The 23817-nt window shown below is 43.9% G+C and overlaps 1 protein-coding gene across 2 annotated transcripts in view; it reads left to right on the plus strand.

Annotated features, from left to right (window-relative positions):
• Nucleotides 1-23145, plus strand: part of LOC144501377 (LIM domain kinase 1-like) — a 59864-nt gene extending 36719 nt beyond the window's left edge. For both annotated transcript variants that reach the window (XM_078225046.1, XM_078225047.1), the window contains 8 exons: nt 4630-4716; nt 7373-7504; nt 8434-8493; nt 9366-9431; nt 9704-9875; nt 12549-12604; nt 16536-16693; nt 18035-23145. In XM_078225046.1, coding sequence (XP_078081172.1) covers nt 4630-4716; nt 7373-7504; nt 8434-8493; nt 9366-9431; nt 9704-9875; nt 12549-12604; nt 16536-16693; nt 18035-18185 — 882 coding nt within the window. In that variant the 3' untranslated portion in view covers nt 18186-23145. The remainder of the gene's footprint in view (nt 1-4629; nt 4717-7372; nt 7505-8433; nt 8494-9365; nt 9432-9703; nt 9876-12548; nt 12605-16535; nt 16694-18034) is intronic.
• The last annotated feature ends 672 nt before the right edge of the window (nt 23146-23817 follow it).

Raw genomic sequence — 23817 nt, forward strand, 5'->3', positions numbered from 1 at the left:
ATGCTCCAGTGCACACTGGGGAATGTAGACCAGGTTGATGCTCCAATGCATGCTGGGGAATGTGGACCAGGCTGGTGCTCCAATGCACACTGAGGAATGTGGACCAGGTTGATGCTCCAATGCACACTGGGGAGTGTGGGCCTGGCTGATGCTCCAATGCATGCTGGAGAATGTGGGCCAGGCTGGTGCTCCAATGCATGCTGGGGAGTGTGGGCCAGGCTGATGTTTCAATGCACAATGGGGAATGTGGGCCCGGCTGATGCTCCAATGCACACTGGGGAATGTGGGCCCGGTTGATGCTCCAATGCATGCTGGGGAATGTGGGCTAGGCTGATGCCCCAGTGCACACTGGGGAATGTAGACCAGGTTGATGCTCCAATGCATGCTGGGGAATGTGGGCTAGGCTGATGCTCCAGTGCACACTGGGGAATGTGGACCAGGCTGATGCTCCAGTGCACACTGGGGAATGTGGACCAGGCTGATACTCCAATGCATGCTGGGGAATGTGGACCGGGCTGGTGCTCCAATGCATGCTGGAGAATGTGGGCCAGGCTGGTGCTCCAATGCATGCTGGGGAGTGTGGGCCAGGCTGATGTTTCAATGCACACGGGAATGTGGACCAGGCTGGTGCTCCAATGCATGCTGGAGAATGTGGGCCAGGTTGATGCTCCAATGCACAATGGGGAATGTGGGCCCGGCTGATGCTCCAATGCACACTGGGGAATGTGGACCAGGCTGATGCTCCAATGCACACTGGGGAATGTGGGCCAGGTTGATGCTCCAATGCACAATATTCACAGAGCTTGGGAACCACTTTTACTGATGCTTTTACTGATACATAGGTTGGAATTTTCAGGAAGGTGAGCGCTTGGTAATCATTTCTCCGACTGCCCGCTGTCATTTCACACTCGATTTGACTCTGATTAGCAGCAGGCAGGATTTCCATCTACACTTGGACAGAAAACCAATCAGAGTCCACCTGCCAACCAATCAGTACCAATCTTGTACAGTATAGTTGTTGTTTTCCTCTGACATTGATATTTTTGCCATTGGCCTGATGAGTGGAAGAGGAAATGCTTCCACAAAATGTATTTTTTCAGCAATACGCAAGCTCTTTACTACCAAAGACAATGGTGAGAATTGTGTACAGACTCCCTGGTAGCAGCTGTGAATGGTAGATTTAATAAATGCAGAGGTTAGACAGCCATATAGTAGATTGTGATAAACAGATTAATGCATGGTTGAAAAGTATTGAATATCTTGACTGTCCAGAGTTGATTTCTGGAACACTGTCATCTAAATTTCATATTAGATTGAGTCAGGTTTAGTAAACAGACTGATACTGTGTGAACGTTTATTTAAAAGTATTTGAAAGGGAGAAATGTGTGAAACAGTTACTGAGATTTTTGATTTGGGTAAGGTTAACTTCAGAGCATGTCTGCAGTAAACTGGGTAAAATAACAAACCAATGGGTAGTGTTCAAAAAGGAATTTAATATGACACAGAACCAGTTTGTAACCCCTAAAAAGGCAAAAGAAACAGCCATCTAAAGTGGTAAGAGACATTATAAAACTAAGAAATATGTACAAAAATGCACAGATGCTGGTGCGTAGGAAAGATGTAAAACAGGACAGGACATCTAGAGGAAGGGAGTATGAAAAGAAAGTTGCAAGGAATATTCAATTCAAAACAAAACCTTTGCAATTGTGTTAGGAAAAGAAGTGTTTGATTAACGTGGTCACCCAGTTTGGCAATGGTGGACTTGCTGAATAATTGATTTGTGTCACTATTTGCATTGAGGAAGATGTTAGCATGCCAGACATCCCAAGAAAACTAGTATCGGACTCGTCAAAACTAATATAAGCAAAATAACAGTAATGAATGAACATAATGGCATGATGGAGTGTCAAAATCCCCAGGAACAATGGTTTGCATCCCATTGTCTCGAAGGAAGTTGATGGAAATGTTACAGATGTTGTAGCCAAAATCTTCTAAAGTTTACTTGATTCAGGGATCATTCCTTTAGATTCGAAATGGTGCACGTCACTCTGCTTTTGAAGAAAAGTGAGAGCAGGAAAACCAGAGAACTGTAGATCAGTTTGCCTAACGTATATTGACGAGCGATTAGTAGAGTCCATAATTAAGGATAGGATGAGGAAACATCTGGAGATTGGTGAGTGCCAGTATGAGGATAGGCCAGGCAGGTCGCATGCTGGCTCAGTCTAGCCCTTTAAGATAGTTATTCTGAAGTTGGAGGTGCTTTTATTAACCCCAAATCCAACTCTGGGAAGCCAGAGTAATTGTATTCATCAAGTACTTTGGGATAGAAAGCTACATGTCAAAGTTTGCTGACAAAAACTAGGCAGTACTGTAATTAGAAGAATAAAATTACAAAGATTAAGTACATGGATAAAACTGTGGCGAATGTAAGGTCATTCACTTAGGACCCTGTTCTATTTATTTTAGATCCAATCTAAATGTTGAAAAGCTAGAAACAGCAGAGATGTGAAAAGACTTGGGAATTTAGTACATGTATCATTAAAACATTCTGAACATTAGAAAACAGATAACAGGAACAGGAGTGGAGGCCACTTGGCCCCTCCAGCCTGTTCTACTATTCATAAAGATCATGGCTGATCTGATCATGGTCTCAACTTCATTTTCCAGCCTCTTCCCTCCTCCCCATGATTCTTGTAAATCAAAGATCTGTCCAACTCAGCCTTGAATACATTCAATGACCAAACCTCCACTGCTCTCTGCGGTAAAGAATTCCACAGCTTAATCGGTCTCGGAAGAAATTCCTCCTCATCTTTGTCTTAATTGGAAGACCCCTTATTTTGAAACTATTCCCTTGTTTTAGATTGCCCCATGAGGGGAACATTACTTCAGCATCTATCTCGTCAGGGCCCCTCAATCTTTATATGTTTCATTAAGATTGCATCTCATTCTTCTAAACTCCAATGAGTATACACCCAACCTCCTGAACTTTTTCTCATGAGACAACTCCTTCCCAGGAATCAACCTGATGAACCTTCCCTGAACTGCCTCTAATGCAAGTTCATCCATCCTTAAGTAAGGAGACCATATCAATGCTCTTTACAATTATAGCAAAACATCCCTTCTTTTGTACTCCACGCCACCCCCACCCCCAACATTGAAATCAAGACCAACATTCTATTTGCCATCCTAATTGCTTATAATACCTCTTTGCTAACTTTATGATTCATGTACGAAGACACTCGGATCCCTCTGTACCTCAACATTCTGTACCACTCTCCATTTTAAATATTTTGTTGTCCTAGTCTTCTTGCCCAAGTGGACAACTTCCCATTTTCCCACATTATACTTCCATCTGCCTAATGTGTGCCCACTCCCTTAACCAATCTATACTCCTTTGCAGAGTCTGTACTTTCCTACTTAACTTTGTATCATTAGCAAATTTGGCTACTGTGTGCCTTCATACAAATTATTAATATAGATTGTAAGTAGTTGTGGCACCAACACAGATCCATGTGGCACCCACTAGTTACAGTTTGCCAACCAGTAAATAACCTTTTTATTCTCGATCCTGAACAGGTACAGACAGTAATCAAAAGGGCTAATGGAATGCTGGTCATTGTATCTCGGGAACGAAGAGTAATCCACTTATGTCCTACCAAAACCTTTTAGACCGTACCTGCAGCACTCCAAGCAGTTCAGAGCACCACAACTTATGGAGGTGGGGAGGTTAGGGTTGGCCAGTGCCAATTTCCCAGAACGATACTGGGACTCTAACTGTTTTGAGGAGAGAGCTGTACAAACCAGGGCTGCATTTCCTGGAAATTGGATGGCTAAACGGTAACTTGATCAAAGTTTTCAAGATATTAAGGGAAATAGATAGGGTTGATGGAAGCTATTTCCACTGGTTGAGAAGTCTAGGGAATGGAGGTCAATTATAGCCTTGACTTTTTTGGCACGAAATTGGGTAACACTTCTATCCAGAATTAAGTTTGGCTCTCTCTTCCACAAACAGTGTTTGATACTAGATCAGTTGTTACTTGGGTTTTTATTCCTGAGAGGAAGGCAAGTAGACAGAGTTAGGTCACAGTTCAGCCATGATCTCATTGACAGTCAGAAAACAGCCCTGTAAGGCCAAATGGCTTTTATTACATTGCTGTACAAAAATTGGCTCTTGTTTCTTACGTTACAATGGTGAGTTCACTTCAAAAGTGCTTCAGTGATTTACAGTATTTTGGGGTGGATGAAAAAGGTGCAGGGCACTTTATAAATACAAATCATTATACCATCACAGGATATCGCTGAAAAAAGAATGCCTGCGTGGCGTGAGCAATAAATATGGTCTTGCCATTGTAATCCAGGTCTATCTATCTATATATATGTGTGTGTGCGTGCGTATGTGTGTGTAACCTGGCCACCAGCCTGCTACAATATATTTTACCACAGCCTTGCGCTCAGTTATATTTGCAACCTTAAAATAAACCTTTAATTCTAAATTCTGTTTGCTCTGCAATGCCTTTTTTTCTGTGCACAGTTTGATCACTGAATCTACAGTTAGGGTTGTTTTGTAGTTGTGGATTCATTATGCATCTCCCTCTTTACATATCCTTTCTTATTTTCCCTTCTGATCAGGTGACACACCGAGAGACGGGAGAGGTCATGGCAATGAAGGAACTGATCCGCTTTGATGATGAAACCCAAAGAACCTTTCTGAAAGAGGTTGGTAATAAGAGTTTCATTTCTGTGTTTGTGTTCTGCTGTGACACCATTCACACAGGTTAAATATTTTAATGTTACCATTCATGTTACTGAGATGATACTAATGTACTGTTGGCCTGACTGACTGGGCTGTGTAATGGGAGGTTCCTGTGTTCTCGCACTGGGCTGTGTAATGGGAGGTTCCTGTGTTCTCGCACTGGGCTCTGTAATGGGAGGTTCCTGTGTTCTCGCACTGGGCTGTGTAATGGGAGATTCCTGTGTTCTCGCACTGGGCTGTGTAATGGGAGGTTCCTGTGTTCTCGCACTGGGCTGTGTAATGGGAGGTTCCTGTGTTCTCGCACTGGGCTGTGTAATGGGAGATTCCTGTGTTCTCGCACTGGGCTGTGTAATGGGAGGTTCCTGTGTTCTCGCACTGGGCTGTGTAATGGGAGGTTCCTGTGTTCTCGCACTGGGCTGTGTAATGTGACGTTCCTGTGTTCTCGCACTGGGCTCTGTAATGGGAGGTTCCTGTGTTCTCGCACTGGGCTCTGTAATGGGACGTTCCTGTGTTCTCGCACTGGGCTCTGTAATGCGACGTTCCTGTGTTCTCGCACTGGGCTCTGTAATGCAACGTTCCTGTGTTCTCGCACTGGGCTCTGTAATGCGACGTTCTTTATACTGCACAATTCCAGTATGTCTAATGGGACATGGGCATCACTGCCTGACCAGCATTTATTGCCAATCCCTAGTTCCCTTGAGAAAGTGGTGGTGAGCTGCTTTCTTGAATTGCTGCCGTTAGGGAGGGAATTCCAGGATTTTGACCCAGCGACTGTGAAGCAACGGTGATATATTTCCAAGTCAGGGCGATGAGTGGCTTGGAGGGGAACTTGCAGGTGATGATGTTCCTATGTATTTGCTGCCCATGTCCTTCTAAATGGAAGTGGTCATGGGTTTAGAAGATGCTGGCTAAGGATCTTTGGTGAATTGTTGCAGTGCATCTTGTAGATAGTACACACTGCTGCTACTGAGCGTCGGTGGTGGAGGGAGTGGATGTGGTGCCAATCAAGCAGGCTGCTTTGACCTGGATGGTGTCAAGCTTCTTGTGTTGTTGGAGCTGCACCCATGCAGGACAGTGGGGAGTTTTCCATCACAGTCCTGACTTGTGCCTTGTAGATGGTGGATAGGCTTTGGGGAGTCAAGAGGTGAGTTACTCGTCACAGTATTCCTAGCATCTGACCTGCTCTTGTAGCCACTGTTTATATGGCAGGTCCAGTTGAGTTTCTGGTTAATGGTAATTCCAAGGATGTTGACAGTGGGGGATTCAATGATGGTAACACCATTGACTGTCAAGAGGCAGTAGTTAGTGTCTCTTATTGGTGGTGGTCATTGCCTGGCATTTGTATGATGCGAATGTTGCTTGCCACTTGTCAGCCCAAACCTGGATATTGTCCAGATCTTGTTGCATTTGAACATGGACTGCTTCAGGATGTGAGGAGTTGCAAATAATGCTGAACAGCACATCAGCAAACATCCCCGCTTCTGACCTTATGACCTGAGTGCACAAATTGGATCGTGGAACAAGACTACTTCAAGACCTGATGTTTTTACATTGGTTTTTAGAGCAACCAAATAAATTGGAACAAGAGAGCAGTTCCAACATTAGATACCGTTGACCTTTTGGTGTTATCACTAATGTCCCATTAGTCTCGTTGGAACTTTCGATTCGAAACGGCAAGAAGGTGGGGGGGGGTCCACCAGAATAGATGTAACTAGGTTGGCATCCAGTAATCCTCTGTACCCTCATGGGGATGGAGTCACTGTCTAGTCACAATCACAGCCATTACTGTAAGGAAGGTGATCTCCACAAGTATTGAGATGTCTTTAGATGGACCTAGTCTATGATCAGAAGAGGAAGAACGTAGAATCTTAGAAACCCTACAGTGCAGAAAGAGGCCATTTGGCCCATCGAGTCTGCACCGACCACAATCCCACCCAGGCCCTACCCCCATATCCCTACATATTTACCCGCTAATCCCTCTAACCTACGCACCTCAGGACACTAAGGGGCAATTTTTAGCATGGCCAATCAACCTAACCCGCACATCTTTGGACTGTGGGAGGAAACCGGAGCACCCGGAGGAAATCCACGCAGACACGAGGAGAATGTGCAAACTCCACACAGACAGTGACCCGAGCCGGGAATCGAACCCAGGTCCCTGGGCTGTGAAGCAGCAGTGCTAACGACTGTGCTGCCGTGCCGCCCATCTTGGCATTTATTCTAAAAGAGACTGTTGGCTTGAGATCAGATACAATGTACCGGTTTGCACTTTCTTCCCTTTAGTATTTGCACCACACCCATGTGCAGACTAAAATCTGCCATGTTAGCATCTTCCGGACTCTTCCTAGGCTGTCTGGCCAAGTTGCGCACACAACAGTTCTGTCGATAAATGCATTAGCGGGGAGAACTTTGTGATGTTTGGAGAGCATGTTACAGATTGAGTGCACTGTTCAGTGTTTAACCTTAGCTTTGAGAACTAACTAGGAGAGCTTGTAAAATGGCTGTGCTTTCACTCGGTTCAAGTGTAACATTGAGAATGGGGAGTGTGCTAAGTTTTATACTTGGCTGTCTGTGGCATGTGACCCATTAAGAAAGTTTACCTTTCTCTCCTGTAATCAGGTTAAAGTGATGCGCTGCCTAGACCACCCAAATGTTCTCCGGTTCATTGGTGTCCTTTATAAAGATAAGAGGCTGAACTTCATTACGGAGTACATCAAAGGAGGGACACTGAGAAGCATCATCAAAGATTTAGTAAGTGCTGATGGATTGAACACTAGTCTGATTGTTGAAGGATTGTTCCAATCTAGAACCACAGTACTGTTTGGAACTGACTGTGAAGACTTTACTGGACTGTTTGCCAAGTGGTTTACTATGGTCATAGTCAGAAAGTCCTATATTATAGAAAGACTATCTATAACAATACTGTCTATATAGGAGGAGCAACACTATCCAAACACTGTTTGGAAAACTATTCCATTTTGTCCCAAGCATGCAGTTTGAAACTGAATATTGATTAATCTAAAGACAATGATAGATGTGACTGATGGTGGAGACAGATTTCTGAAAGGAATCTTCCACAGGTATTTGACCCTGATTTCCACATTCAGGGGGCCACTTGCCTGTTTTAAGTGTGTGCAGGGCTCTCTCTTTAGCAGTGGGCCTAGTTTCTGTATAGATTTGAATGTAGGCTGTTCCACTACAATAGCAGTAAGTTTTGACCTTGGTTTGCAACTGAAAAATGGATGCATCACATATCTCTCTTGCTATTTTTTCTGACAGAGCAGCAAACAAGGCGAATTTATAGGAAGAGGAAAAGACCATTTGGCCCAACATGCCTGTCGCTTTTCTATATATGAACCCGGCTTAGTGTTCCATTTCTATCCCTGAGCACCTTATTGCTCCATAAACATGTTGCCTCTTGTACCCATTTCGCTGTCTTCTTCAGTGTCCTTCTGTGTCAGCTTACTGCACAAATTTATTACGCCCTAGTTTTCCTTCGTGCACCCAACTTTAGCTCTTTTAACTTCTGCTCTTGGTGCTTAAGCTCTTTGCTGTAATCTGGCTGATTGGAGTAACTGCAGTTGAATAAAACACGCAATTGATAATTGCTTTCTTTTGATGCAAATTTTAAAAATACAAACAAATGTAACTGGGTTCTCCTTGATTTTCCCCTCCAACAGGACCGCATCTTGCCATGGGACCATCGTGTAAGCTTTGCCAGGGACATTGGTGAGGGAATGGTAAGGAACTGACACTTGTGGAGGATTGAAGAGAACTGCAGACAAAACAATGATCTCTGGGGATTGAATTCCAATTGGTTATAGTAAAAGGGTGTCTCGTTTCAACAGGATGTGATAACTCAAACATGTTAAAGCTGTCAGCTGACTGAAGCCCTGACCTCCAGTTCATCTCACAATAATGTAGTGAAGTTGAACTTTGCGACTATACAAATTCTGTCATCTGTCTCAGACTCTCATAGGAACACACCCGAGTTGTGAATTGCTGCTGTTGAGATTTTAATGCTAGATACAGTCTTTTGTGGACTTTTAGAATGATGCAAAGTATCCTACACACGAGAGGACCCACTTCAAACTGAACCAGTCCGGTTTTTTTTCTTTTGCCTTGTATCGGTAGTGAACTGTCACCCAAAACTACAGTGCTTTAACCGCAGTTTTGTGGCAGGCTAGGTGCTTGCCACCAGTTTTCCAGAGAGGCTGGAGTGCTGTATCTATGTTGGGCTCTTAGTGGAAGGATTTGATACCTAAAGAGTTAACATGGGATGAGTACGGTATCACTCACGCACTGATGTAAAAAGACACATGACCTAGAGCTTTAAGGGCAGTCTAGAGATTGATAGCAACAGGACTGAGAATGGGGTCCTCTCCAAACCTTTGCCCTCTATTGTAAATGTGTATATCGTCCACTTAATCGTAACTTCGAGACTGTTTCATGGTGCCCTAGCAGTACACGTCATGGGAAGTGATAACCGGTCAGCCTTAATCCTCTCTCAGGCTGCCTTCTCTCTGGGCTGCAAAACTTTGAATAAACTAAAGCAGAAATGTAGTTATTTTAAAACTCTTCACCTTATCCCCTGTTTGCTTTCTGATTTCAGTCCTATCTGCATTCCATGAACATTATCCATCGAGACTTGAACTCTCATAACTGCCTAGTACGTGAGGTAAGCATCTGTGAAACTGGATATGTTGGGGAAGGTGCATTGGGTGCTGCTAGATTCCTGTCTGAGGTGGGGAGGGCACTCCCAAGCAGTGCTTGCTTCCTTTTGGGGGAGGGGTTGGTTCTTCCCTCAGCAGTCAGATTCCTGGCAGGAGGGAGTGGGGTGTGGTTCTTCCCCAGGCAGTTCCAGGTTCCCGGTTTCTGTGACCTGGGCAATGCTTGGTACCTCATGGGTCCCTTTTGGGGGCAGGCTGAATTTCTGATTTTGTATTTCAGAACAACACTGTGGTGGTCGCTGATTTTGGACTGTCTAGACTAATGATTGATGATAAAAAAGAGACAGACAATCGGTCTCCAGGAAACATGCCCACCATGAGGAAACCGGACAGGAAGAAGCGTTACACTGTGGTGGGAAACCCTTACTGGATGGCTCCAGAAATGATTAACGGTAAATGTAAAAAGAAGAAACTATCTTTTCACCAATTATTTATTCCTCTCTCTCTTTGGGGCACTAAGTGTTACTGAGATTATGCCTGTAAGCCTCATTACCCTGCCCAGTGATTCAGAGGTGAGCAAGGCAGTAAATGTTAGCAAGCCATCCAGGTACACAGCACAACTTCCTGTCCTTATATAACCTGCACAAGCCTGGATCGTGACCAGGTATCTAGATTTCTTGGCTGATTGATCTATTCTTTATCCTTCCTAACACAGTGCTACTGCTGCTATTCACCATGGACAGGAATCATACCTCGAATTCTCTGGTACCCTGGCTCAAACGTTTGGCCATATCTGTACCCAACTGCAACTGAATGGAAGTCCCCACCCACCCCAAAAATATCTGTATGGAAATGATTTCCAGAGCAGGTGCTGCCACTGCACATGTGGAGGTTATGTAAGGACACAGCCATGTCGTGTCCAGCTGAAAGCTCAATTGAATTTGTTAGAAAGGAGATTCTCATCCCTTCCCTCTGGAAGATTACCGTCCATAAATCTGAAATCCCTTAGTGAGCTGTGGTGGAAACTTGCAGTTCATTTTGGGTTATCCAAGTTCCATTTAAAATGGATTGTAAATATGTTTCTTCGAGGTTTCTCCGAGTCTCTTCCACCAGCATCTGATCCCCAGTGCAGACGGTTCAGCCTTGAATGAATGGGGTCTAACTGCTGACACAGTATTGGAGGCATGTCAACATTTTGAGTGTGTGAAATTTGAGGTGGACTGTTATTTTAAAAATATTCTTTCACTGGATGTGGGCAGCACTGATAAGGGCAGCGTTTGTTACTCTAAGGTGCTGGTGAGCCATTATTCTGAACCATAGCAGTCCATGTGGTTTCTGTACACTCACAGTGCTGTTAGCAAGGGAGTTCCAGGATTCTGGCAGAAACAGTGAAGAAATAGTGATATGTTTCCAAGTCAGGTCAGGATGGTGTGTGCCTTGGAGGGGAAATTGAAAGTGGTGTGTTCCCATAACCCTTTAGTAGAGTTTGTCACGGGTTTGGAGGATGCTATCGATAGAACCTGAGTTATTGCACTGCATCCTATGGATGGTGTACAGTGCTGTCATTGTGCATCAGGAGTGGAGGGAGTGGTTGCTGAAGCGAGTGCATGGGGTGCCAATCAAGTGGATTGCTTAACCCTGGATGGTGTGGAGCTGCGCTCATCCAGGCAAGTGGAGAGTATTCCATCACTCCTGACTTGTGCCTTGTAGATGGTGGACAGGATTTTGGGAATCGGGGGCGGGGGGGGTGGTGTTGTTGCTTGATAGCAGAGTTGACGATCCCTTCCATCACTTTATTGATCATCAAGAGTAGACTGGGCGGTAATTGGCCAGATTGGATTTGTCTTGCCTTTTGTGTACAGGACATAACTGGCAATTTTCCACATTGCCGGGTGGATGTAGCTATACTGGAACAGCTTGGCTAGGGGCACAGCAAGTCCTGGAGCACAAGTCCTCAGTACTATTGCTTGAATGTTGTCTGGGGCCATATCCTTTGCAGTATCCAGTGCCGTCAGACTCAGGATCTGAGCGTTTAAGTTTGACTAGTCTGGGGAAACTCCCAATTTTGCCACAAGCCCCCACATGTCATTATGGAGGACATTGCAGGGTCAACAGGGCTGGGTTTGCAGTTGACGTTTCCAGTGCCTAGGTAATGCTGGGCAGTCCATCCATTCTTTTAGACTTGGTAGCAGTTTGATCAAACTGAGTGGTTCTCTTGGCCATTTTAGATTTTCTTATGAGGAGAGATTGCGTCTCTCATTGGAGTTCAGAAGAATGAGAAGTGACCTTATTGAGACATAGGATTCTCAGCTTGGCAGTGTAGATGCTAAGAAGTTATTGCCCCTTGTGGGAGAGACTAAAACCAGAGGGCATAATCTCAGAGTGAGGGATTGCCCATTTAAAACAGAGGTGAGGAGGAATTTATTCTCTTGAGAGCAGTGAATTTGTTACCGCAGATGACTGTAGAGGCTGGGTAAGTATGTTCAAGGCTGAGATTTTTAATCATAAAGGAATCAATGGTTGTGGGGTTAAGGCAGTTGGGAAAGTGAAGTTGAGAATTATTGTATTCGATTAGTAATGATCTCGTTGAATATTGGAGCAGACTCAATGGGCTGAGTGGCCTACTCCTCCTACATCTTGCCACTTGAGTCACATGTAGGCCAGACCAGCTAAGGTATGGTAGATTTCCTTTCCTAAAGGACATTACTGACCAAATGGATTTTTACAACTATTGGTGATGTCTTTGTAAATGACCATGAAAATGAGCTTTTAATTCCAGATGTATTAGTTAAATTTAAATTCCAGCAGCTGCCGTAACTGGGATTCAATCGGTGTCCCCAGAACCGCTGGACGACTAATCCAGCAACAATACTATCTCCCCTTTTTCATATTCTATTGTAGTTATTTGCAGGTGAAAGCAGTCCAGTACTCAGCAGTATTCTCTCCACTCCCCCATGTTGTTTTTTTTGCCGTTTGCACGGTGGTCCTGTGATCCTCAATGATGTTTGTTGGAAATTGATTACTCAGTTTTACTCTGATTTTCCACAGTACTTGTATTTGGTGGCATTCTGATGTTCATTGGTATTCTCTGGTAGTGATTGTTACTGATATTTTTATATTCTCAGGAAAAAGCTATGATGAGAAAGTTGACATCTTTTCATTTGGGATTATGCTGTGTGAGGTAAGACATTAAACTGAGCAGCTGCTACTTTTGACTGCTTATGAAAAGTAAAAACTTGGAAGCCACCTTCATCGCAGTTTTTCAATCCATTAGTAACATAAATTCTAAATGTTACCCGTCTCGCCTCCTTTGTGATTGTTGTCGCTCACTCCTTTGTGACTTCAGAGATTATTTTGTGTTGGCTTTGTAGCAAGATAATTTTTTTATTCATTCATGGGATGTGGGCGTCACCGGCTAGACCGGCATTTATTGCCCATCCCTAATTGCCTTTGAAAGGGTGATGGTGAGCTACCTCTTTCAACTGCTGCAGTCCATGTGCTACAGGTACACCCTCAGGAAGGGAGTTCCTGGGTATGATCCAGCCACACAGAAAGAACGGAGATATATTTCCAAGTCAGGATGGTGTGTGGCTTTGAGGAGAACTTGCAGGTGTGGTGTTCCCATGTGTTTGTTTCCGTGTCCTTCTAGATGGTAGTGGTGGTGGGTTTGGAAGGTTCTGTTTGTAAAGGAGCATTGGTGAGTTCCTGCAGCGCATCTTGTCGTTGCCACTATGTTTTGGTGGTGAAGAGAGTGAATGAATGTATGTGGATGGGTTGCCAATCAAACTGGCTGCTTTATCTAGGATGGTGTCAAGTTTCTTGAGGATTGTTGGAGCTGTACTCATCCAGGCAAAGCAAGTGGGAAGTATCCCATCACTCTCCTAATCCCCAGGATGTTGATAGTGGGGGACTGAGTGATGGCAATGTCATTGAATGTCAAGAGGTGATAGTTAGATTCTCTCTTGTTGGAGATTATCATTGCCTGGCACTTGTGTGGTACCAATGTTATTTGTCAGCCCAAACCTGGATATTATCCAGGCCTTGCTGCATTTGAACATGGACTGCTTCGGTATCTGAGGAATCCTGAACCGTACTGAACATTGTGCAATCATCAGCTAACATCCCCATTTCTGACCTTATGATGGAAGGAAGGTCATTGAAGACGGTTGGGCCTAGGACACCAGCTAGAGGAACTCCTGCAGTGATGTCCTGTGACTGAGATGACCTCGTAAAAACCACGACCATCTTTCATTGCATTAGGTATGACTTCAACCAGCAGAGAGATTTCTCCTGATACCCATTGACTCCAGTTTTGCTGAGGCTCCTTGATGCCACACTCAATAAAATGCTGCCTTGATGTCAAGGACAGTTACTCTCATCTCAACTTTGGAATTCGGCTCTTTTATCTATGTTTAAACCAAGGCAGTAATGAGACCTGAAGCTGAGTGACCCTGGCAAAACACAAACTAAGTGTCCGTGAGCAAGTTATTGCTGAACAGGTGCTGCTTGATAGCTCTGTCGGTCACCCCTTCCATTACTTTACTGATGACCGAGAGTAGACTGATGGGATGGTAATTGGCTGGGTGGGATTTGCCCTGCTTTTTGTGTACTGACGTACCTGGGCAATTTTCCACATTGCTGGGTAGATGCCCGTGTTGGAGCTGTACTGGAACAGCTTGGCTAGGGGCGCGATAGGTTCTGGAGCACAAGCCTTCAGTACTATTGCTGGAACACTGGGGGCCCATTGCCTTTGCTGTGTCCGATGTTTTTCTATCACGTGGAGTGAATCAAATTGGCTGAAGACTCAGATCTGCGATGCAGGGGACCTCTGAAGGATGTACCACCAGAAGGCTGGTATATCAGCCACAGCCCGACTTTGAGCTTCCTAATCCCAGAGGCAGGGCATGTCCCTTTAAGAACATCCTCTTTAAAAGATAATTATACCTGATGTGGCAAAAGACTTCCCCAGGGTGGCTGAGGCTCCAATAAATAAAAAGAGCTTTAGTTTGCGTAATGCCCATTAGAAAAATATGTTTGAATTGTTTATAAGGGAAAGGAGATTTTTGGGGTGCATTAGGAGGACCTTGTGACAATATCAATATCATTTGAGGAAAAATTGCCTTGTATGAGCTCCTTTTTTAATGATTAGCATCATTATCCTTGAACCATTGCTCAGCGTATTTCAACCAGAAACTCTACCACTATTTCACTAATGTGATACAGTTTGAAATGGTCTCAACCCAGAAGTGTTTAATATATGCTTGGGCTAACTAGATTGTCCTACCGTTCACAAGACTGCAACATATCAGATACACCCTTTGTCACACGAGTATTTTGAAAGAAGAGACTCTGGTTTCTGTCAGGATACAAAAATCCATAGAATCCCTACAATACAGAAGGAGTTCATTCAACTCATTGAGCCCGATTTTACCATTGCGTCGCGCCCATTTTCAGGTGCGAAAGCGTGGTAAAGTCGGGTGTGAGGCCATTACCGCGATCCGCGCCTGCTTCCGCACAGATGGCCACTTTACCGAGACCCGGGAATGGCCGCGATCCGATTCGGTCACAACGTTGATTTAAATGCATTTGCATGCATTTCAATTGAATTAATGAACTGCCCGCCCAATTATATCAGCATTTCCCCCTTTACCACCGCGTTCGCCGATCCGGAATCGCGCTGAAATGGACATGCTGAATAAAAGTCTGAATCGGGCGCTCCAGCTGCTGAAGAGTTCAGAGCTTCCAACGGCTCTCTGACTCAGATCGGGGGGGGGGGGGGGGGGGGGAGGAGAGATGGGTCAGATCATTTTCTGGGGCGGGGGAGGCCTGATCGTTGCCTGGTTGGGGGAAGGAGGAGGGCAGATTGTTGTCTGGTTGGGGGGAGGAGGAGAGGGAGGCGGGTCGGATGTACCTCTGTGAGGAGGGGGGGGGGGAGGAGGAGTGAAGCCAAATCATTCGCTTGGGGGAGGGGGGGGGGTGGAGGAAGTGAAGCCAGATCATTCTCGGTGGGGGGGGGGGGGAGACCAGATCATTTCTCAGAGTTTGGGAGAGGGGGGGAAGGGAGGGGGTAAGGTGTATCTCTGGGGGCGGGGCAGGGGGGGTCCGCTGCCATTCTGCGGGCGATCGGTGGGGGGGGGGGGGGGGGGAAGGGGGGCAGGGGTTTGCAATCGGTCTGGGTAGCGGGGGGGTGTGTGGATAAGGGGGACAGTGATGTCTCTGCGGGCCATCGCTCCCGCTTTTCACTCCCGAGCCACTTTCTGCGGCCTGGGAACGATCTGACATGAGCGTGCTTTTTCAAATTTTTTTCTAACTGCGCATGCGCAGTTCAGAGCTCCGATCGTTTCGGGCGTGCTGAGCCCCACCCATAACACGATTCAGACCCGCGACCTTTTTTTCTCAGGTGAAGTGTGTATGGGGGCGCCTGAGAGCAGATTTCCAAGTTGGATCTGAATTGCACCCAGATTCAGCACTTAGAATGAAAATAGTAAAATCAGGCCCATTGAGTCTGCACCAACTCTCTGACAGAGTATTTTACCCAGGCCCCCTCCCACACACATTTAGCATGGCCAATGCACCTAACCCACGCATCTTTGAACTGTGGGTGAAAACCGGAGGACCCAGACGAAACCCACGCAGACACAGGGGGACATGCAAATTCCACAGTCAGTCACCCAAGGCTGCAATCGAACATGGGTCCCTGGCACTGAGGCAGCAGTGCTAACCACTGGGCCACTATACTGCCCTGAGTAAAATCCTCATGATTGCATTAGTTACAAAATGGTAAATTTTTCCTGAAATTTGTGCTTCACGTATCTGGAAATTTCTCTCTCATGCATGAGATTTTAAATCTATCAAAACCCTTTTATTTGCACAGGGTTAAAATTAGGTCCAAAGGCTCAAGCACAGCTAGCTGTACAAAGAGCTCCCTTAGTCTTGGTTTTAGAAGTTAAGTCTATAAACAGCTTGCAACCATTAGACTAGCCTGTGCTAAAGCCAGTGCGTTAAATGTGCAATGTATCCAATATTGTAAACTGATTCTCATGTATGACAGGGCGATGGCTTTACTGAGGTTGCTTGCTTTCTTTCTAACTTACTGATCCTTTTACTTGCAGCTGATTGGTAGAGTAAACGCGGACCCGGATTATCTACCCCGGACTACTGATTTTGGACTGAACGTCCCTGTTTTCTTGGATCGATTCTGTCCAGAAGAATGTCCAGCTGCTTTCTTTCCAATTGCAGTCATGTGCTGTGACTTGGATCCTGAAAAGAGGTGGGTCCCTCTATGATTTGAGCAAGCTTTGAATTGTAAGGACCGATGTGAAAACAAAATACTGGAAATCTGAAACGCAAAATGGTGTTTAAACCGTTAACTCTCTTTCTCTCTACACGTGCTGCCTCACCTCCTGACTTTGCAGCATTTTCTGGTATTATTTGAAATGTACGGTGGTGCTCTGGGCTAGTGAAGTGGAAGGTTTTGCGATGGATCGGTTTGGCTGAGGTTAAAGATCTGAATGTGTTGAGGTTGTGACGGAAGGGTTTGAATGAGTAAAGATGAAGGTGGTAAAGATTGAATCTTGCTATTAACTGAAAGAGGTGGCAGGGCTTGAATAGAACCAACTGGGGGAGATGATTTGGAGACATTGTGGTTTGTTGCATAAGAATTTGGATGACTCTGCAGTTGGAGTGTAAGGATTTGGGTGACATTGCTGTTGGGATGTCCAGGTTGGGTTTAGCACTAAAGTTGATTTCTGGGTTATGAGTGATACTCGGGGTGAAAGGGCTTGTTTGCAGCACCCAAATTTAATACGGAACAGTTTGGGTGGCACTGCTGTGAAAACTAGTCTGCCTTTTACCATCTTGGTAGCTGCATGACATAATGTAAATGAAGTTATTGACTAATTGTAGCCAACAATTATTCTACAACTGGCCCAGACCTGACGGCTTCGGGAAAAGAATAGCGTGGACCTGTTGAGTGGTGCTGAGTGTTTGTAGGGAATATGGTTAGTTTTGTTGTTCCTGGTTGTTTGCCCACCACTGCCTTTAACCATCAAAATTTACTGGTGTTTTTAATGAATTTTCTTCATGAACATTTCTGGCCAAATGGCCTATATCTGTCCTTATAAACACATTACACTATTCAATTCATAATGATATTTGTGACAGATTTGCAGTTGAATAACTTTGACTAGTTTGGATTTGCATTATATTCACAGCATTGTGATAAACTCTTGGAATTAGTCTCAATGAAAATTCATTATTACTTTGCCCATTTGTCTTTCTCTCACTAAATCATCTTAACCCTCAATCTTCAATAATTCTTCAAACATATCTGGGGGTGACTGTAGAGGGAGGCAGGCAACTGCCAAACTTGCATAATGAAGACAGGCAGGTTTGACAGCTTTGCTAATGAATGTAAATGAGGTGGTGGGATTGGGGGAAGCCTGATGTTCCGTCCTTCAGTGGGCGTGGGGGTGGGTGTGGTTAGATTTGAATTTTGAAGTTATTTCAAACCATGTTTGAATTGCAGTTTCACAACATCTTCCAGAGCCTACCGTGTTGCTGTGGTAACCAGCATATTAAGCTAGTCCTGATGCTTGTTTCTTTTTCACAGGCCATCCTTTATGAAGCTGGAAGAGTGGCTATTAGCCCTGAAACTGCACATGGAGATGCACCTCCCACTCACCTCTGACCTGGAACAGCTCAATCATTCCTTCTTCCAGAATCATTCAAGAAGCAAAGAGAAGCTTTTAGAAACCATGTGAGCAGGCCCACCTGAACACGAAGCTGAACCGTTGCAGTGTAATCTACAAGCATGCTGATGTTCAGCTGACCACCTTCACGTAATGACACATTTCATCAGCGTACTGGGCACAATCAAACCTGCAAGTACACCACTGTGCTGTTTATAATCCTGCGGGAAGATCCCTTTAGCTTTTAACATTTCACCGGACAACAAGGCTACTCAACTAATGTAAATAGCTGGCCACCTCCAGTTGGACACAGAAAGGGTGTGGGACAGTTGATAGGATATTGGTGTAAGTGGCTATTTCCACAGTGATCTCTTGAACCCAGGGCACCTGACACATGATTTGTAGATAAATGAAGTCCTGCAGTTAGTGGCAGGATAGAGTTACTGCTCCAACTATGAATACAGAGAAACCCGCTTTGGGGTAATGTGTGAAAGCTATTTGGGCTGTGCCATCCAGCACATAGACTCTCAGCAGAAAATGCTGCTGACTTGGCCATCTCTCTCTAATAGAGGGGCAACAGGATGGCTGGTGAGAGAGTTGGAAAGTTGCCATGTTGTGGAGAAAGAGATGCTGTTTCGGTTGGAGTGGTGGAGGGTGGTGCAGTGTGGAGGGACTGCATCTGATTGCTGTACCTGAGCTGGGACTGAATGATATTGACAGCACGAACCTGAACTGAAATTTTCCATTCCAAGCACTAATATATATCCCTTATCTCAATGAGCACCAGATTAGAAACTAGTGTTGTGCATCCAGAGGGAAAGACAAACTGTTACAGCTCATTCCCAATTTGGAAACATTGGTGACAGGGGTAGAAAAATCTACAGCTGAAATTTCAAACAGCAGTTACATCTCATCACAAATTATTGAATCAAGTGGAGGGATCAGGGATATGGTCTAGTATTAACTTGTTAATTTATCAGGGTTTATAGCCATGCAACATTTAGTGAGGAGCTACTTAATTGAAATTAAACCCCTTTAATAAACTGAAAAATCAATTATGTGCTTGATGAAGCTACTTAAGGAATGAAAGAGTTTCAAAATGGTGATTCTGCTATAACTTTAGGCACTGCAAGTTTGCAATATTGTATGAATCTTGTCACTGCATTGTACTTCCTCATTCTTGAGTGTTCACTGAGAATGAGTCTGTCCTGACCCCGCTGAGTGACTTCAGCCCCTTGAGCTTCATCCAGTCTTTCAATTTACACACTGGTTTATCCTCTGGCCTTGACCACTATCCCCATTGACAGCAACTCATCCTTCTTTTGGAACAAGAGGTGCAAAGCACCAACATCTGACAGTCCAGCTCATATGTTAGAATTGTATTTGGCTTTTTTCCCATTTTCAAGAGATGGTCTCTCCTTCCTTTTCTGCACTCTCTTATCACACACACCCTTCCATTTCTGTTGGTAATGTTTATTAATCTTGCTCCTTCAATGTTGCTTTCTGCTCCAGGAATTTCTCCCACCCCTAGTACCACAATCACTTCTATTCACCTGGAATCACCTGATTTCCAAGGTGTCCATTTGGAATCCGTGATCGTACTTTATCTTGCATCTTCAGACACACTCATCCTCCCCTTTTCTCTCTCTCCCTACCCATCAGGTAAGATGACCACATTGGTCCCCTTCTCTGAAAAATCTTGACACCTCATGGATATAGCACCCATTGAAATTTTTGAAGTGAAGTTGGTCTTTCATCAAAGTATTGTGTCCATCTAAATCAATGTCATTTTAATCATTGCACCATCCAACATATAGCCATTGCTTTTCCTTGAGCTTTAGGTTTGGGAGGTGGCCCTCCAAGGCCAGAGACATAAAAACTCAGCTTCCAATCCATTGAGTTTCCTGGGAAACATTCATCTCCTTCTCACTTGTTTATTCCACTCCGTGAGCTGTAATCGGATATGGACTTGACTTTCTGTAAAGCCAAAAGCATCCCCCTTGGGTATCCAAGACTGGGGCGAAGCCAGGCCGAACACGCTGGCTCTCAAGCCAAGTCAAGCTTTCCATTCAACTATCCAAGCACCATCTGCTCTGTATCTAGTGACTCTGAATGTAGCACTTGTGGCTGCCTAGCATCACTTTGCACACACACACTATTTCCAAAGGACAAAATTCACTTTGCTTTCTGTTCTTTATTTCTAATTTGTAATTTGCTTAATTCCGCTTTCCTTAGACGTTTGGGGTTGTATTTTCACTTCTCTACATCCACTTCGCATCTACATGATTGTAGATTAATTTTTTTTAACTCTCAGGCTATTCTGCTTTCACAGTTATCTGCTCTGCATTGGACAAAAGCAAGCCACAATAACTAGGTGCCAAGCACTTTCACAAATTACAGTGGGCACAGGCCCAAAGTTACATTTCAGGAACTTAGTGATGTGACGTTAGATACTCTTACGCTCCTGGGACCTGAGTGCTAACCTACTTCAGACTCGGGCAGGAGGAAGAATTGCTCTGCTCAAATGCATTTTTATTTCAACCACCATCAGAATATCCGAATCCTAAAGATAACTTCATGGTGTTGGCTAGTATAGGAATTGGAAAAATGTACAATAAACTATTTGGGTGATAGTGTTCTGTTTTGAGATTGGGCTAAGGCACAAAGGGAAATGTGTACGGGGAACTTGGCTCTGAATTAACCTGTGCTGTACCTGATATGAAGGTTTACCATGAAACAATGCTAAGGGGGCTTTACTCTACATTATACCCTCATATATAAGGATGTTTACTAAACTTAAAATATAGATGTCCAGACACCCATAGGCTTAGTGCCAGTCTATTGAGATGTGTGAACTTTGAACTGTTAACTATCTGTTGACTTTAGAAAGATCGGCAGCTTGTGTAAATTAAGATTGTTTTGAGAGTGATTTTTCACCATTCGTTAGGACCCAAGCCACAACTTTATTTAGCTCTGCAGTGTGTACTGGAGAATTGCCATTTTAGCTTTACAAGGCAAGGACAGAAAAGATTGACACATCCCCCGCCTTTTCCTGCACTGACCTGTGGTCTGCCAGCTGGTGTTTAGAAAATTAGAATTGGCTATTCCAAGCACTGTGTCTTAATGCAGAGATGCCATGTGTCAATAATGTATTTGAGTTAAATGTCCCAAGTATCTCAGGATTCACTTTGTTAGATATTTCACAGTTCTGTATTACTGTGTGTGTACTAACACGGATGTACTGAAGGTGGGGGGAACGCACTCTGCAATCTCTCAGCATCATCTGCCTGACAGATGTGGGGCTCTGTGAGGTAAACATTTGTAATTGTTCCTCTAATGCTTGGCCTTAAAACACTGTGCTGCATTTAGTGTTGACAGCCTGATTACAAATGGCTGTTGCCGTGTATCATTATTGTCCCCGTCTTACTGTCTTGTAAGTTTGAAGACCAACATTCCGTTCGTTATACACTGTGTAAATGGTAATATCCAATTCAAAATATTCACCAGTTTACACATGGCAAGAGAGCATAGAAAGCTGAAACTGTTGCTTTTGCAGATTACTTGCAGTGAAGGGATTGTGTTCTTGCTTTCTCACCCTGATTTCAATGTTTAAGTTTTGATGGAGGCAGAGATGCAATTATTAAGATAAATGGGAGTGGCATTGTGGATAATGAGGCAAATGGAATTATTTCATTCGCCATGTCTGGACCTCATTAGTTTAATTCTATTACAGAGGGTAATAAATCAGTTTAGGATCTTTCCCTTGAATGCCATTAACTGATGCTGGGCAATTCTCTTGCGTGGCCATTGATTGAAGACGGAATTGAGTTTGGCTCTGACCGTCAAATAATCTGGTAACAATTTCCAACTGAATTGGCAGTCGCACCTGAGAATCTATTGCCCAGAATGTCTCTGAAATTGGGAAACTTTGTAGGGAGATGGGTGGGGCAATGTTTGTGTAAATTTGCAAGTTGCTGAGCTCCCAAAATAAAATGCTCTGTGGTTTCCGAATCCATTAGTTTGCACAGAGGGAGATGGGCAATAAACACGCAGCAATCCTGTAGATCCAACCTGTTCTTTTTATGTAGTGGGATACAATCGATCTCCGTAATTCAAATTTATAAATAGCTCCCATGGTTAGAATATAAATGTTATGGTTAAAATGAGTCAAAGGAAAGGTGACAGGGAGAAAAGGGTGTATTTCTCAACCTTAAGTTACTTCAGAAACGAGCATGTTTGAATGTTGGACTCATTCAAATTACCAGAATAAAAACCCAAAATGGGACTGCTCGCTGGTTCAGTGTGCCATGTGGACAAGCAGTTCAATCCCTGATCGGTGTTGAATTAACAGTAGCATATTACAATTGGCCTCAGTGATCTTGGTTTGGGAATGGTGAAGATTTGCATTCAATTATCACCTGCAACAAGGGAGTTAAGGTTGGAACAAGTTTCAATGTCTTCCATGGTTAAATAGCCTGGTGATATTTATTGTCTAAATGCCTTTGAAGAATGGCATATTGGACTGTTGGCAGATGAGGGTGCCTTCAGTAGACAAGGTAGAAACTTCAGTTACAATGGAGGAATGATATCTGTCATACGATGACATCTATTTGTCTTTAAACTTCATGCAATCATATTTGTACTGTGGGCCACACAAAAGGCACAAGTTAATAATAGGATAATCATGTGCAAAATATTCATTGTAAACCTCTGCCGTCAGTGTACGGAACCAGATGTGCTCACTGAAAAACCTGAGAAACTCTTCGCACTTAAGTTAATCTGTGCCTTGTTTAGCCAGAGCTGTCAAGGACCAGTGGTTGGTTTATATTATTTATGAACTCAACTTGCATTTTCTAACATTGTTAATTTATTGTTTCTGTGGATTTAGTCATATCATTCCAGTGTTTCATTCCTCATGTTTATGTTTTGAAACTGTGAACATAGTGCACTTTACACACAAGGGTGACTATGACAGCAATTCTGTAAAGTATTGTAACAGGAAAATGAATAAAACCAGCTTCATCTCAACCAGCAACTTTATCAGCATCTTGTACATTCTGTTTTTTAAAAACAAATCCCAGACTGAGAGTATTAATCAGCCAGACTTCCTGCTCACTGAATCCTGTTGGATATGGGGAGTATTTGAGTGAGGTTGTGACTGTTAAATGTGCTGTCAACAATCCTTAACTTAAAAGGTTACTTCACTAAAATCTTAATGTATAATCAAAGGATCAGTAACATGGAACTGTAGCTCACAAGGAGAGAACATTAATAAGAAAAGAATGAGAATGCCTTTATTTTCTGATGGGGTGATCTTTTGAGGTTTGGGCTGAGGCACACTTGAGGGGCAGAGTAGAAGAGCTTCACTGCATTTAACAGTACTTTGTCTAAGTGGGATGCTTAACATTGACATGGGATATCCAAATGGAAAGTATTCCATCCCTTGGCTTTACACTACATTTGGCTGTACCATAGTTGACCTGAATACACATCCTGCGAGCTTTGCATGAAAAGGTCCAGAACAAAAATGGCCACAATAAACAAGGCAGAAAGATGAAGTTCCTCTATTAAGATTCAGCAGCTATGATTAAACAGCATCCTCTGCTGGTGGAAAAACTCTATTAAAAAGATTGAAGGGAATTGTTTCAAAGTGGGATTGTAGTTTTCTCTTCCCTCTTGAATTATCAGAATTCATGGGTTAATA

This window comes from Mustelus asterias, chromosome 12, assembly GCF_964213995.1.
Source record: "Mustelus asterias chromosome 12, sMusAst1.hap1.1, whole genome shotgun sequence".
Classification (NCBI taxonomy): domain Eukaryota; kingdom Metazoa; phylum Chordata; class Chondrichthyes; order Carcharhiniformes; family Triakidae; genus Mustelus; species Mustelus asterias.